The sequence below is a fragment of the Nicotiana tabacum genome, chromosome 3, assembly GCF_000715075.1.
Source record: "Nicotiana tabacum cultivar K326 chromosome 3, ASM71507v2, whole genome shotgun sequence".
Classification (NCBI taxonomy): domain Eukaryota; kingdom Viridiplantae; phylum Streptophyta; class Magnoliopsida; order Solanales; family Solanaceae; genus Nicotiana; species Nicotiana tabacum.
This window is the reverse complement of record NC_134082.1, coordinates 188769587-188784617: the sequence shown is the minus strand read 5'-3', so window position 1 is coordinate 188784617 and position 15031 is coordinate 188769587. Positions and strand designations below refer to the sequence as shown.

The following is a 15031-nucleotide window of genomic DNA, read 5'->3' as shown; positions in this document are numbered from 1 at the left end:
TCGCTAAACTTAGTTCATGGATCGATTTTCTCTTCAACATATCAATGTTCCTTCGAGTGTAAAGTTATATGGATAAGTAGCTTAGCAAAGACAGCAATACACCAACAAAACTCCAATTCAATCCCATCTTGAGTAAAACAATTTGCACAGAATCTACAGAGAAGCGGAAAGCTATCAAGTTTTCTCCATCTAACTAAAAGAAATCAGTGTTTTAGAGCTGAGATAATCCAATCTTATTTAAAGGTGAAAACAAATCACTGGGAATAGGAACCAGTAAACAGAGAATGCAAACTGATTGGAAATCTAGTGTCAAGATAGTCTGTACATTTTCAGCATTAAGGCATGAACAAAACTACTCGTAACTCGACTGATTGGCACCTGGTACACAAACAAGCATGAACTTCACAAATACACGAGCCATTTAAACTTATTCGACTGGCAACCAACCAATTCTGAGGCCAGAGGATTATATGGACATGCGTTAGCACACATGTGAAATCATGGAAGAAGCTGAAAATAAGAAGAACAGAGCAGCAAAATGAAACTAAGATAACCACACAAATCTCAGCTATTACTTTAAACTTCGACCCGTTTTATAGTTCATTCGGATATCGATTCACAACGAGAACTAAAGAGAAGAAAAGAAATGAACCTGGAATTAAGAGACTGAATTAATACAACCCTGAAATCGACCCAAAGGAAGCAAATAGCAGCTGAAAATCAACCCTCGAGCAGCAACAGACTCGAACTTCTCAAATGACTTCCACTTTTAAACCAAAATCCATAATCGAAATGAAGAAGATGGACTCTAGAGATTTCAAAAAAATTTAAACAATAATCGACATAGAAATGAAATAGCAGAACATTTAGTGATTTTTTTTTCTTCTATTCTAGTACCAGAAATAAAAGAACAATAAAAAAATGAAGAACAAAAATCTCAAACCCTAATTTTAACTTTCTTCCGAAATCTCTCTCAAATCGTTTCCCCAAATATTCTTCAAAAAAAATCCCCAGAATAAGAAAACGTTCTCACATTTTATAGACCTTCAGGTCTTCTCGAATCTTCTTCCTTTCTCTCCACGAAAACCCCCCAAAATGAAAAATCCTCCCCCAAACTGATTTCTTACCCCGTTTCTGATGAAAGAGGGACAAATGGAGGGAGTATATTAGCTCGAATCCAATCTAACGCTCCCCATTTTTCCTTTTTTCATCTGAAGAGCGAAAAATCTGAACTAAAATCAAAGAGAGCATGTGAGGGAGGGGGAATTTGTCAGAAACAATTACGCTATGGCAAGAGGAAAGAAAATAAAACGCGTGATGCGAGTTTGGGTTTCACTCGCCTGAATTTTGGCGATTTTTGGGAACGAATTCTGTTGTTTGGAGAAGAAGAACAGTGTTTGCGCCGATTTGGGTCTTGGAGATTAGGGTTCTGTGTATCTTTTGTTTATTAGCGTTTGGGAACGGGTCGGGTTTGGGGCAGACGGGCGAGCGAGTGGCTGGGGAGGATTAATGGAAAAATTGGGCCTTAGTATTTGGGCCAAAATCAACAACCCTAATTCTCTTTTCCTATCTTTTCCATTTGTTTTTCTTTTCCCATTTTAATTAATTAAAAAAAACTAAATTAGACTCTTAAATTAAACTAAGCTGTAAAATTAAGTTAATTACCTACTAAGATATTTATGAAAGTTAATTACTCCTAAATTAAAAGAAGAAATTACTAGTTTAATATTAAAAGGCTAAAAATGCAAAAATGAGCCATTTTTTGTGATTTTTTATTTTTATAAAACAACTAATTTACTAATTAACCTAAAAATATAAAAATAAATTCTAAATGCAAATGCATGGTATTTTTGATATTTTATTTTTAATGGAAATTAAATATGCACAAAGATGCAACTAATTAACAAAATTTCTATGAAAAATCCTATAAAATTGCTAAAATTGGAAAAATTATTTTCTTATATTTTATGGGAGTACTTCTTATAGGGCAAAAATTACGTGCTCACACTATATATAATTCGGATGTTTATTTAGTTGATCACTTCCATCTTTTGCTAATAAATAATTCCATAGGTTCATTTTATTCAATCAATTTCATCCCCAAGATTCACCATTCATCTTCTCTCTTATTTTCTTAAAAGTACTATTCATGTCATGAATTAGATTTTTATAATCCAATCTTTCAACCAAATACTTCAAATACTTCTAACTACTCATAATAAACAAGTTTGAAGCATTGAAATTACCTCTAGTAGATCAATCTTGAAAAATTACAACTTTGGTGATTTTTGTGTTCTTGAGGATTTGATGATGAAATCTAGAATTTGGATGTTAGAACTCATGTATATTGAGTAATATCAACCCAAAACATCATTAAAAACTTACCTCGGTTGATTGGACTTGATTTGAGCTCAAAATCGCCCCTTCACCTCAAGAACCCTAACCCGCAATACTCAAAATACTCTCTCCCCCGACTTGGTATTTATAGGCCCAGATTTCAGGGCTTCGGACGCGGCCTTGGACGCTATGGCAACACTTCACTGCCAGTCATTCTTTCTGACGCGGCTCCGGATGCTTTGCATCCGCAGGCTCCTCCGCCCGCCTTTGATAATTTGATCATAACTTCTTGTAGGAATGTCCAAATGACAAACGGTTTGAAGCGTTAAAAACTAGACTCAAAGACCTTTCATTTGATAGGTTGTTCATAACTCAAACCTTTATATATATGTATATATGATTGTCCAAAGTTAGGTCTTGGGCGTACTCATTTGGAACTTTAGTCTATCATGCAATTTCCATCTTGATTTGCCCAAAGGGCTCTCCTTATGAACTATATCACTTCAAATACGCCTCGCACACTTATTATCATATCCAATTAATATCCATCATATTAATAGTCCTCGTCTGCATACAAAATAATATAATTAGCACACATCAACTTTCTTTATAGCGCTTAAGTACTTCAAAATTTTCCGGGGTGCTACAATAATGACATAGAAGACCGAGCGAAAACACAAACCCAAATCCTAAATTTACAATACAGTAAAGGTAAGCAATAACTCATATCCTACGACAGTTTTCACATCAGTTATTATCCAACAATTTCCACGAAGTACCGAATCTCGGACAAATTACAACTCACGAATCCCAGTACCTGAAATCTAACACTTGGCATTTTGTGCCCCTATCACACCTTATGGTCATGCTGACAACTCACTTGCTAACTAGAGCCACTCTCACATATATAACAAGTAAACGAGGGTGTGCATCTATACTCAGCAAAATCAGGAGGACTTCACATTCAATAGGAGTGTTCAACTACGTGTATGCTTGTGCAAGTGCTTTAACATAGTTCCTACCAGCTAATAAGCATAAGGAAAAGAACGGGCATCACGTTAGATGTTTCCTCACAACTTCCACGAGATAAAGATCATACAGGTAAGCGCACCACAACACAATATCAAACAACAAGAATGCCCACAGGCCATCACAAATCATCACAATTAATCCCTGACATAGTCCGCCTTGTCTCGCCAAGTGTGTAAATAATGACATAATAAGTGCCCGCCTTATTTCGCCACACGTGCATCATAATGTTCCCAACTTGTCTCGCCACGTGCACAACCCACATATAAGCATATATATACACACCCCACCTTGTCACGCCGCATGTGCAATATATCAATAGTAGCAATAGCACGGCAGAAACCTCGTGCAACCCCATAACAACAATCGCACGGCAGAAACCTTGTGCACCACCACAACAAGTACAACAGCAACAATGACAATATATACAAGAACACGACAAGTAAATCAACTCAAGAACTTTCGATCACAAGGAGACAGTAAAACTAGCTCACAAGGAATAATCACAATAGAGAATACTAAGCGTAATAAGAACAGCTCAACAAGGGAGAAAATAATATGAAGCAATGATCCCACAATATGTAATTCAACAACAAGGAAGCTAACACGAATCAAATAATTCCAAATGAGGAAATGTCAACTAAATATAGGATATCTAAACGTCTTTTAAGGTTGGGAAATTTACGAAGAATATACAACAATTTCAATTAAGGATGAGCAGGGGGAAGATATTCATAACCTCAATTAAAACCAAACAATTACATGGGAGATAATAATAATTTCCAATAAAGACGAGCAATTATGAAAGATAGCATGACAATATAAGAGGTAAAAATCTTCAGTTAAGCAAAATAAGAGTCAAATAGGCAATAAGAATGAATCATAAGCAAGTAATTCCAATTAGAGCATGTAGAGGTGAAACTAGTAAGTGGAAAACTCAAGAATATCAAGTACACATTCATACACATTGAATATAAGGACCTAAGAACCCTAAAAAGCCAATTTTTTCCAAATAAGTCCGAGCACGCACTTGTCACCTCGCGTACACGAACTACAATCAATATAGCAGACTCAAATCCTAAGGGGAAGTCCCCCACACAAGGTTAGGCAAGATACTTACCACAAAGACGACAAACTGATACACTAAAATGCACTTCTCGGGTGAAAAAACCTCCGGACGGCTCAAATTAACTTCAAAGCACAAATAAAACACATAAGAAACTATTCCGGATCATAAAGTTTCAATCTTTAACAAAATTCAAAAATCGGTCCAAAAGTCGACCCCCCCCCCCCCCGGGCTCGCACCTCGGAACCCGACAAATTTTACAAAAACCAAATACACATTCCAAACTAACATAACGGAGTTGCTCCAACTCTCGGAATCGCATTCCGATCCCGATATCACAATAGTCAACTATTAGTCAAACTTCTCCACTTTCCAAACTTCAACTTTTCCAACTTTAGCCGAAACGCCTCAAATTACCCTACAGACCTCCAAATACGAATCCGGACGCACATCTAAGTCCAAAATCACCATACGAAGCTGTTGAGATCACCCAAAACCCATTATGGGGCCATTTACTCAAAAGTCCAATTTCGGTCAAATTCTCACCGTTTAAATTTCCAAAACTAGATTCCTTCTTCCAATTTGACTCTGAATCATCCGTTAACTGAATTCAACCATGCACGCAAGTCGATAATCATATTACGAAGCTATTCCAGACCTTACGCAGCCGAACATAGCTTAATTTCTCAAAATGACCGGCGGGGTCGTTACGCTAGTCTTTTTTTCAGTATAGTGATTGGTATCACAATTATTCATTTGTCTTTCTACTTAAGGCGTTAATTCATCTTTTATCTGCTTAAACTTCGATGTTTAGTCCTCCACAGCCATAAAATCGTTTTAAAAAAAATGATTTTATCACTTTGTTTTTTAAGCTTTTTTACACTCTTACACAAACATCTTACATTTTTTGTCCTTAAATAACGACGTAAAGTGAAACCATTCAGTTCAAAATACTGCTTTTAGGATATATCTTACTCATTGAATCTTGCATTTATGTAGCGTAGAGAGTCAATGGATAAAGCTGTGTTAAAAACGCAAGGAATGAAGCAAATGGAAGTGAATAAATGTCTTAATTTTAACTAACTACATTCTGACGAAGAAAGGACAAGGCAGCAATCACATGTAAAAGAATACTATGGTTTCTTCTTCTTTTGCAATTTCAACTTTGGCCAAATGACTTCAGTCTGGTGCAAGAAAAAAAAAAGGACTAAAGTCTGTGAGACCTAATGATCATCATTCAACTATTCAAGTAACATGATTAAAATCTGACTCTCTTCATTTTTCTTTCTTTATGATTATGCTGCTTATTGTGGAAAAACTGTGCGATTTACCAAACCAGCATTCATCATCTTGCTCTTTCTTGAGAGAGTTTCACCCTCAATATCTAAGTCCTCTCTTGCTTCCACTTTGAAAGATCCAGAAAACTTCAGGACTCTTCAGATTTTCTGATATGCACATTCTGCTGAAAGTTTTCTCGTGCAGATATAACTTGTCAACTCCGTCATGTGGTCATTCGTTCCACTTATTCCCGTCCCTGCTCCATGTATTGCCATTGGCAGTTGGCAATGCCGATAGAGTGATGATTATTTGCAATGGCCTCAAAGGTCTCACCAACTGTAAGAGATTAGCATGGTTTCTTTCTCATCATAATTATGCATAAAGGCCAACAAGAGCACAGACATCCCTTTTGTTGATCTTCCTTGAAAATTTTCGAGCTTCTCCAACAAGTAAAACATAGAAAGTGTAGCATATTCAGCCCCATTGTCCACTTACTCTCTTCCACCTTTATGAACATCAGTGCAGCAACTGACAGATATACATAAAACTTTTCATTATCAGCATATCAATGTATTAATTTCATTCTTTGGCGTGGAGAGGGGAGGGAGCTTACCAGAATTCCAGTTTCTTTGTACTAAAGAGTTTTAACAAAAGGTGGAGCATCTCTTCGTGGCCCTGCTACAGAACGATAGACGTACACTTTATCAGCATAGTCATCGCTGTCCTCATCTTTGATTACCTCGACATTCAACCTAGGCATCTCTTTTGCAAGTAGCCGACAACCATTCATGGTGACATTGCAAGCTGACATCCAAAGACACCGCATGGATTCATACTTGTCCAGTCCAGAAAGAAGTGCTGCATTTCCGAATGGACAATCCCTTATCTCCAGCTTCCTCAGCTTAGAACAGCCGTCAAGCACGCACTGCATACCCCAGTCACTGCTTCCAGCAAAAGCCACTGAAAGCGTCTCAAGGTTTTTGGCATACTTCCCGATATACTCAAATGTCTGGTCAGTTAACAGGCCAGAAACGGAAAGCCTCTGGAGCTTCGTACAAGTCTTGACCACTGCACCAAAAGCCTCGTCCATGGGTTCATTTGTCAGGTAATCTGGTTGGCCAGGATTCATTATGCAGAGACGAAAATGGGTGAAATCAGGGCAGTTACGCACTATCGTTGCAACAGCAGCATTAGTCATTTGCCGGCAAAAATAGAGAACATATTGAAGCTTAGGACAGCCGGCAGACACAGCCACAAAGCCCGACTCCGTCACCCCATGGGCTATATCCTGGTCAAAAGGGTCGGCAGGGAAGACTCGCAGTTCTTCAAGCAAGGGGCAGCTGGTTCCAACAGCCTCTAATCCCTTATCTTCGACAGTGTCAAGGACCTATAACAGAAAGATTAGGCATGAAGACCTTAAAAATAGAAAAATGGAATTACCAGGATAAGAAGGTGAGTAGAGGAGCGGCTATGAAACGGCGATTTCCACCAGAGGACAAACAGTGGGATCCTTTGAAGATTTTCCCCCCAGAGAAAACAACCACAGAGCAGTTTAAACTTTCTAAGACATATTAGTGGTCATTTTCAGTGACAATGAAGAAAACAAAGTCATGAAATTTATTTGCTTTTAAAATTGTACTTAGTGCTGGAATGAAAATATATTGTTAGAGACTACAGTTGTAAACTCCTTATTTTCCTCTACCTTTTCAATTTTACCCTTTATCCTGAAGAATACAACAGTTGATCATCAGAACAACAACTGCGCCTCTAATAGCATACAAATGGCACCAGTGGTATATCAGCTGAAATATTTTACATTCACCATACAGATTAAGAATTCACCAGATACCGTGACGAATGAATGTGGTATCTCCTCCTTCTATTACTAAGGCGATAAACAGGTAATATTCCTCTTAAAAGCATGTAGATAGTCCTGATCAGTCCATCATGTGAGGCTCAAGCTAACCTTAAACAGGAATGTACATACACCAGTAAATAACTATGATATTAAAGAGTAGTTCAATCCCAACTTTTTCTTGGCAAAGAATTGAGGATGATGTCAGACAAACTTCTTCTCTAAACTAGTAAGGAAGATTTTTGATAAAGTAAGCGATGTCAATAAAAGGCATCAAAAAGATACAAGAAGTACATGAAGGAAATATCAATTCTAATGAACACATCCAATGCTCTCTAGTGGTGAGGTTATTTGTTCCTCAGAGAAAACATAGGTGGGAAAAATTAAAGATCTCTGTGTCATTCCTCCACAAAATGCCAAATGTTAGGATGCTAATACCTAAGACTTCATCATGAAAGGATTAGTCACAGAGATATTTAGAGTTGCAGTTAGATCCTTACCCAAAGGCGTCTCAAATTTTGGCAATGAGCAAGAAGCTTCGATAATTCACCACTCCCAATGGTTGCATAGCTCAAGTTGAGAAAAGTCAGACTAGAACAGGCTGCATAAAGAACTGGTAAATATAGAGAAGTCGCTTCCCATAAACCCGAGAGAGTGTGCAGATGTTTGCAGTTGCTGAATGCACTTTCAACTTGTGCGTACTGCCGACTCGTGAGTTCTTGATGAAAGGATCCTGTACCGAGCTCCATCAACTGAGGAGCCCGGACAAGCAGGCGTTGCAATTGATCCAAGTTAATGTTCTTATTCACCTTCAGAACCCTCAGTGATTTGCACCTACTGACAAGTCTCTCTAGGGCATCGAAACTGATCTCACTGTTCAGACTGGCAAAGTTTAGCACCTCCAGTGATGCAAAGTCATCTGGAAAACAACTTAGCCAACTACCAGCGATATCATCCATGCCATTCTCCTGAATGTCCAGCTCTGTCAACCTCCTGCAAAGGGAAACCACCATTTAGATTGGTAAAGCAATTAAGACAACTGGGATTCATCCATAGACTGTTGTTAAGCATTAATTTAAGAGCGGGCAACAAAACAAGCTGACTTTTTGTTGCCTATGGAGAAAACCGTATTTTGCATTTTCTAAACCTTGATGATTTATTAGGGGTATCACCAGCTTAGGTGGGGTCTGGAGCAAGAAGAACTATGAAATCACTCAAACGAGTTCTTGTTATCATCATGTACATAGAACCTCATTATAATTGTATGCATCATTTTGATAATAAATGAAGAAATTTGTTATGTATCAGAGCCACAAACCAGAAAGTGAACATACAAGTCCTGCTTCTGCAGCATATAGAAATATGGGATGTGATATTTAGAGCCATCCTTCAAACTATATCCCCTTGGAACAATTGAAGATCATAATATTCAAAGATCTCAAATTCTCAGATTCTTTTTCGTTCAGACTCTCATAATGTAAAATTGTAAAGTTGTCAGCTTCTATGATTCGGAATCATTAAATGCAACTCAAGATGAACTTTTGGTAAGCAATTAGAATTTGTGATGGTATAAACATGGAAATACGTTGAAAGTGAGAATTCTAATAGCTTATGATAGCATCCAAAGATTCCACATTCTTAGATTCCCTTTGGTTCAGACTCTCATTATGTAAAGTCGTAAAGATGCCAACTTCTATGTTTGAAACTATATGATATCAGAATCCTAATCACACAGGCCATACATGAGCAGTAGCCAACGTCTTCATTAATTGCTTATCATAACATCCAAAGATCCATATTCTCAGTTTCTTTTTGGTTCAGATTCTCATAACATAAAATCGCAAGATGCCAGCTTCTAGGTTTCAAACTATGCGATATCGGAATCATAAGTGCTGCTCAAATGGAAACTTGGTAAACAATCTGGAACTTTGTGATGGTATAAACTTGGAAATACTTACAAGTCAGAATACTAATTACACGGGCCATCCATGAGCACCAGTCAATACCTTCCTTATTTGCTAAGAAAAAAATCAACATGACAGTCTCGTGAACCTTAATAACCCAGCATTGCTATAAATCTAGGGCGACAACTTGACAGCATATACTAGTTCAAGCTCCACAGGTCTAATCGCCAATAAAAGGTAAAGCGATGAAATGTACAGTATGGAGTCTAAGTTAAAAGAGATACTCTTTCTTGGCAAATAAGAAGAGTTATTTTTGCCTAACAATTGCATCAAGGAATTCTCTAAGTTAATGCTCATTAACAGGTCAATGTCACATCAAGAAAGTGACATAAAAATGAAGAGGAAAAGAAATCATAAACTAGAACCACTTCAATTTCCACTTATACTTTGTCTATCTTTTTGTTCTTCTTTCTTTTTAAATGTGAGAGAAGGCAGGGTGGTGACAACAAGATAACAGGCGTATATCGTGTCCCGAACAAAGGACATGTCACTTTGTTTCTTCACCCACATGGCCATTATAAATGAAAATGAAAGTTTCTTAACCTTTCCACATCCAGACACATGGGTCTACTGTTTTGTCCTCCATTACTACAATAATTAGCTTGGACCACCACGTAAACAGTATTGTTTCCTTTTCTCTATGTGGCTTGAATGAATTCTAAATCCACCATACTAAAACTAAGAACCTAAAAGATCAAAGCTAGAAATACCCAGTTACAGCCAAATTATAAAAAATAAAAATAAAACTATTTGAAGAAAGAAATAGAAGGTTTTCATCCAATCAACACCCATACCTGAAACATAACTGGTATAAAAATTGAAACTTTACTGATATTACAGTATCTACCAATCAGAAAAATATGAACTAAAAGAATTTGCTACTTGAAATAGTTCAGGATAACAATCAATGTTGTTAACAAGATAGACTTACTTGCAGTAAGTAGCAATGGATTTGATCCCATCAGTGCTAAATCCATCACAACTCAACAAAGAGAGAGCCTTAAATCCATGAAATGATTTAGCCAAAAACTCCAAACTCTCATCACTAACGGTCATCCTCTTCAACCTCAACTCCTCAAGAAAGGGGTAAACTTTGGCAAAAACATCAAGCCAAGCCTGAATATCAGCACCCCAATTCTCTGGGACCAAATTAAAGTCGGAAAATCTTGGCTTCCCTTTAAGGGTAACGCTCTTAATCTTGGGAAATCTTCTTGCTACAATATCAGGAGAGACCGAATAGCAGTTCCCGATGAACAACTTAGTCCTTGTCCAACGCTCTGCATTGTACCAATCCTTACAAACCAATGAAGCTGAGTTTCTGTCCTTGTGAGACTGCACAAGTGACAGCACCTTCTCCAACACCTCATCTGGGAATGGTGATGCTGTTGACTCATTCAACAAATCCACCGATTCCCTCGGTTTTTTCAAGCTGGGATTCATTTTCAGCTCCTTGTAGATTCAAAAGAGCTTAAATCTCCTCAAGAAAAAAACTGCATTTAAATAAAAACAATCGCGCAAAGTTTAAATCTTTACACCATTTTCAGCTCCTTGTAGATTCAAACAGCTAAATCTCCTCAAGAAAACTGCATCCCAATAAAGTAATGGCAAAGTTTTTAATCTTTAAAGCGTTTTCAGCTCCTTGTAGATTCAAACAGTTTACTCTCCTCAAGGAAACTGCATTTAAATGAAAGCAATTACAAAGTTTAAATCTTTATACCATTTTTGAGATGTAGACAAATTATCAACTGCAAATTACAAAGAATAACACTAATTTTCCAAGATTTGTAACAAAAAAATGAAACGAATTAATAGTAAATACTAGAAACTAAACCCATCTTGAGGCACCTGAAATTCAACAAGAAAACATCATCTGCAATCAGTTCTAGTCCACTTTGGTAGAGCTTTCAAGATAACAAATAAAAGATATATTGGTCTAAAGAGTATTTCTTGAAGAGAGGAGAAAGAGGGTCAGAAATAGCAGAACTTTCTGAAACACTTCTGAAAAAAGCAGATAGAAAATGACACATAAAAATCAGCTTAAGACCATACCTAGATCAAATTAAAAAGATTAAAAAAAAAAAAAAAAAAAAAAAAACTCCACCACAAAAAATACAGTCCAATTACAAGAAAAATCAGGAAAAGGTGGGTTCTTGAGAAAATAAATTGGGATTGAACAAGAATTGAAAAAGGTGTAGGCTTTTTTTTATTGCATACCTCAGTCTTGAGTGTGGTGTAAAAATGTGGACACTTTGGTGAACCAGAAGAGCCAAAGAAACTCTCAACCCAACCACTTATATTATATAGCAAACCAAATTATTCCCCCCGAAAGAAAAAGAAAACTTTATTGCATAAAAATAAGTATCAAATTACATAATATATACTATATTTTTTAATTTATCAAACTACTGTACACATAAAGGTTATAATAATAACAAAGTCCACCGTAGGTGAAGCTGACAGACATGGCAGGCGAGCCACACCCAACCCTCTCCAGCGTGGGGACAGTAGGGCGAGCATATGATTTCCTGACACGTGTACACAATCACGTTGGTGCATACATCTTTCACGGCGCATATTAGACAAGAGCCATTTTTATGGTGCGAAGTAACGGTAATGGGTAATTTTGTACCTTTCACCCCTCAATTACGATATGTGGTATTTCCATTGCTTATTATACTTATCAATTTTGGAAAAAAAAAAAGAATGCCCAAATACATATACAACCCATCCAACTTGGCACCATTTTTTATTTTAGCACTCTATCTCTACCTTGTTTCATTTTGACCTCTAACTCTATTTTATATGTTTCATTTTGGCCTTCCATCTTTATTTCTTATATTCCACTTTAACACAATAGCTGAAACCAGTGCAAAAAATATATGTATATTTATTACACCTCAGATAACAGGCTATAATTTTTTGCCCGTATTTTCAGCTTTTGTGTTAAAGTGGAACATAAAAAATAGAATTGGAAGGCCAAAATGGAACATATAAAATAAAGTTGAAAGGCTAAAATGAAATAAGATAGAGATAGAGTGCCAAAATAAAAAATAGTGGCAAGTTGAATGGGCTGTAATGTATTTGACCAAAAATAAGGGAGAGGGGGATCAATGCGAATGAAACATTAATAAAAGTTCATAAATATCCTTACACAACCTCGTAAGTAAAGCAAGGAGGTGTAAATAATTTTCACCCACAAGTATATTTTATGCAATTTTGTTTGGTCCTTTCCAAAACTGGACCAGAAATAAACATATATTGTCCTCCAAAGTTCAAACTATCAATTTTGAGAGAACAGATAAGGAAAAAAATGTGAATAAGGGAGGTGAAAACTATAAAGATTAGTTTAACAATTTTTCTTAATTTGGAAGAGATAATTAAAAGTGCATATATGAGAAGAAAATAATGAGATTAGCATAAGGATATTGGACGAAGTGAAAAAGTGGCGGTCCTAAAGCTTTTGTCAGCAAAGATTGGCATGTCACACTACACATTTTGGCTTTCATATTAGAGTTTAGGTATTATTTGTATTTATTTATTAATATATACTTTCTTTCCCTTTTTCCACGTCATGCATGCTACTACTTCTTTGATGGTATTTCAAATAAAATTGAGCAATAGTGGTTTTTAATTACCCGTTTTTTAATCTTTGTTAAGTGAAATTCATGTCAACAATATCGAAATACTACTAAGTTTTTACTTTAACATCATTCAAATATTATCCAAACGCCTACAGACACTCTCTTTCTCCAAATATTTTACAACGAAATTAAAATGCTCTATTTCCTACGTATATACATTAATAAATGGAAAATATATTTTTTTAAATTGTGGCGTCCAGACCAGTTTGTGCGCGCCTTGATTTATTCTACGGGATATCTGCTATTTCCACCGACAATAGATACCAAAAATTCTATCTATCAAGGCTTGAATATATAGAGAGAAAAAAATAAGTAAATCATTGTTCCGGGTTAGAATTAGGAAGGAATTCTATTTTAAAAAGTAGCTTTCTGTATAATAACTAATTTTATAGCCAAGAATGCAATCATCCACATAGATACCTAACCTAAAAGAAGGATTCACGTAATTAAATAAAATTATATTGATCTAGTTCAAAAGTTTTCCAAATTAGGGTGAAAAAGTAAGCCTAACCTTCCAAAATAATTGGATGAAACTGGTAACAAAATAATTGACTGAAATCACAAGATAATTGGATGAAAATGAAATTGTTAACAAAATAATTTGTTGTAATTTTTTCATATTTGGTATTTGCGGAAAACGCTCCTAAAAAACAAAATTAGGCAAATGGTGGAAACGAATATAGTAGGAGTTCTTTGTTTTTCTTAAAGAAAATATAGAATTTTTTTAGGTGATTGTATTAAATCAAGTACTTTTATTTTAACAGCTAAAAATTAAAATAAGAACACATACCAATCCATTTTGTTTTTTATAAACATGTACTTCATCAATTGTGTTATAAATATATTATATTATGGATGTTCATTTAGTACTCCGTTGTAAATAAGCTTCCTGAAGAAGCTTATCCATATGGGACTCCACCGTAAATATATTTATCTATTTAGTACTATATTGGAAATAAGCTTCCTGAAGAAGTTTATCACTTCGGTACCCGGTTATGGATAAACATTACCCCCAGTAGAAGTTTATCCATATCGGGTATAATAAGCTTATCTTTTCAGTAACCAGTTATGGATAAACATTACCCCCGGTAGAAGATTATTCATACCGGGTATAATAAGCTTATCCATTCAGTACTCCGTTATGGATAAATATTGCTCTCAGTAGAAGATTATCCATATCTGGTACAGCAGCAGCTTACACAGCAGCTTGTAGTAGCAGCTTACACAGCAGCTTATAGTAGCTTACACTGCAGCTTGTAGTAGCAGCTTACACAGCAGCTTGTAGTAGCAGCTTACACAGCAGCTTGTAGTAGCAGCTTACAGAGCAACTTCCTTTCTTCTATAAATAGAAGAGATTTCAGTTCATTATGTAGATCAGTTTGAGTTCGAATAATATATCAGTTTCTCTCTATACTTGTCTTTACTTTATAGTCTTTGTTTCATAACACGTTATCAGCACGAAGCTCTACCATCTCGAGCAAATATTTTGAAAGTATCTGAGGTAAGAACTTTCTTTTCCTAAATAATGTCAAATCTTTCTAAACTTAAATTTGTAGCCCTGGATATATCGGGCAAACGCTACATGTCTTGGGTGCTTGATGCTGAAATTCATCTTGATGCGATGGGTCTGGCAGACACCATCAAGGATAAAAATCAGGCATCAAACCAAGACCGTGCCAAAGCAATGATATTCCTACGCCATCACCTTGATGAGGGCCTGAAAATGGAATATCTCACTATTAAAGATCCAGTCATACTGTGGAATAATTTGAAAGATAGATATGACCACCTGAAGATGGTCGTTCTTCCACAGGCACGTTATGATTGGACTCATCTAAGGCTACAAGATTTTAAATCTATC

The 15031-nt window shown here is 36.1% G+C and overlaps 1 protein-coding gene and 1 long non-coding RNA gene across 5 annotated transcripts; both read right to left on the bottom strand.

Moving 5' to 3' along the window:
* Window positions 1–209: 209 nt before the first annotated feature.
* Window positions 210–1424, bottom strand: LOC107780464 (uncharacterized). The gene is made up of 2 exons (XR_001646829.2): window positions 653–1424; window positions 210–510 (listed from the first exon to the last, which is right to left on the bottom strand). It is a non-coding gene; the product is annotated as an uncharacterized LOC107780464 (long non-coding RNA).
* Window positions 1425–5474: 4050 nt separating this feature from the next.
* Window positions 5475–11869, bottom strand: LOC107821218 (protein TRANSPORT INHIBITOR RESPONSE 1). Of its 4 annotated transcripts, none has more exons than XM_075250324.1 (5): window positions 11744–11869; window positions 10461–11203; window positions 8066–8558; window positions 6324–7097; window positions 5475–6238 (listed from the first exon to the last, which is right to left on the bottom strand). In XM_075250324.1, exons 2-4 carry the CDS (start codon window positions 10967–10969, stop codon window positions 6345–6347), a joined length of 1755 nt encoding a protein of 584 aa, XP_075106425.1. In that variant the 5' UTR covers window positions 10970–11203; window positions 11744–11869; the 3' UTR covers window positions 5475–6238; window positions 6324–6344. The 4 variants fall into 4 exon arrangements, with proteins under 4 accessions (XP_075106425.1, XP_075106427.1, XP_075106426.1 ...); XM_075250326.1 differs by having other exon boundaries at window positions 10461–11019; XM_075250325.1 differs by lacking the exon at window positions 11744–11869 and adding an exon at window positions 11375–11631.
* Between the last annotated feature and the right edge of the window lie 3162 nt (window positions 11870–15031).

Excerpts from the sequence above, each read along its gene's own strand:
- LOC107821218 (XM_075250324.1), bottom strand. The coding sequence starts at position 10,969 with ATGAATCCCAGCTTGAAAAAACCGAGGGAATCGGTGGATTTGTTGAAT. Across the intron at positions 8,559-10,460 it reads TCCATTGCTACTTACTGCAA|GAGGTTGACAGAGCTGGACA; the intron begins GTAAGTCTATCT and ends TTCCCTTTGCAG. Across the intron at positions 7,098-8,065 it reads AAAATTTGAGACGCCTTTGG|GTCCTTGACACTGTCGAAGA; the intron begins GTAAGGATCTAA and ends TTTCTGTTATAG.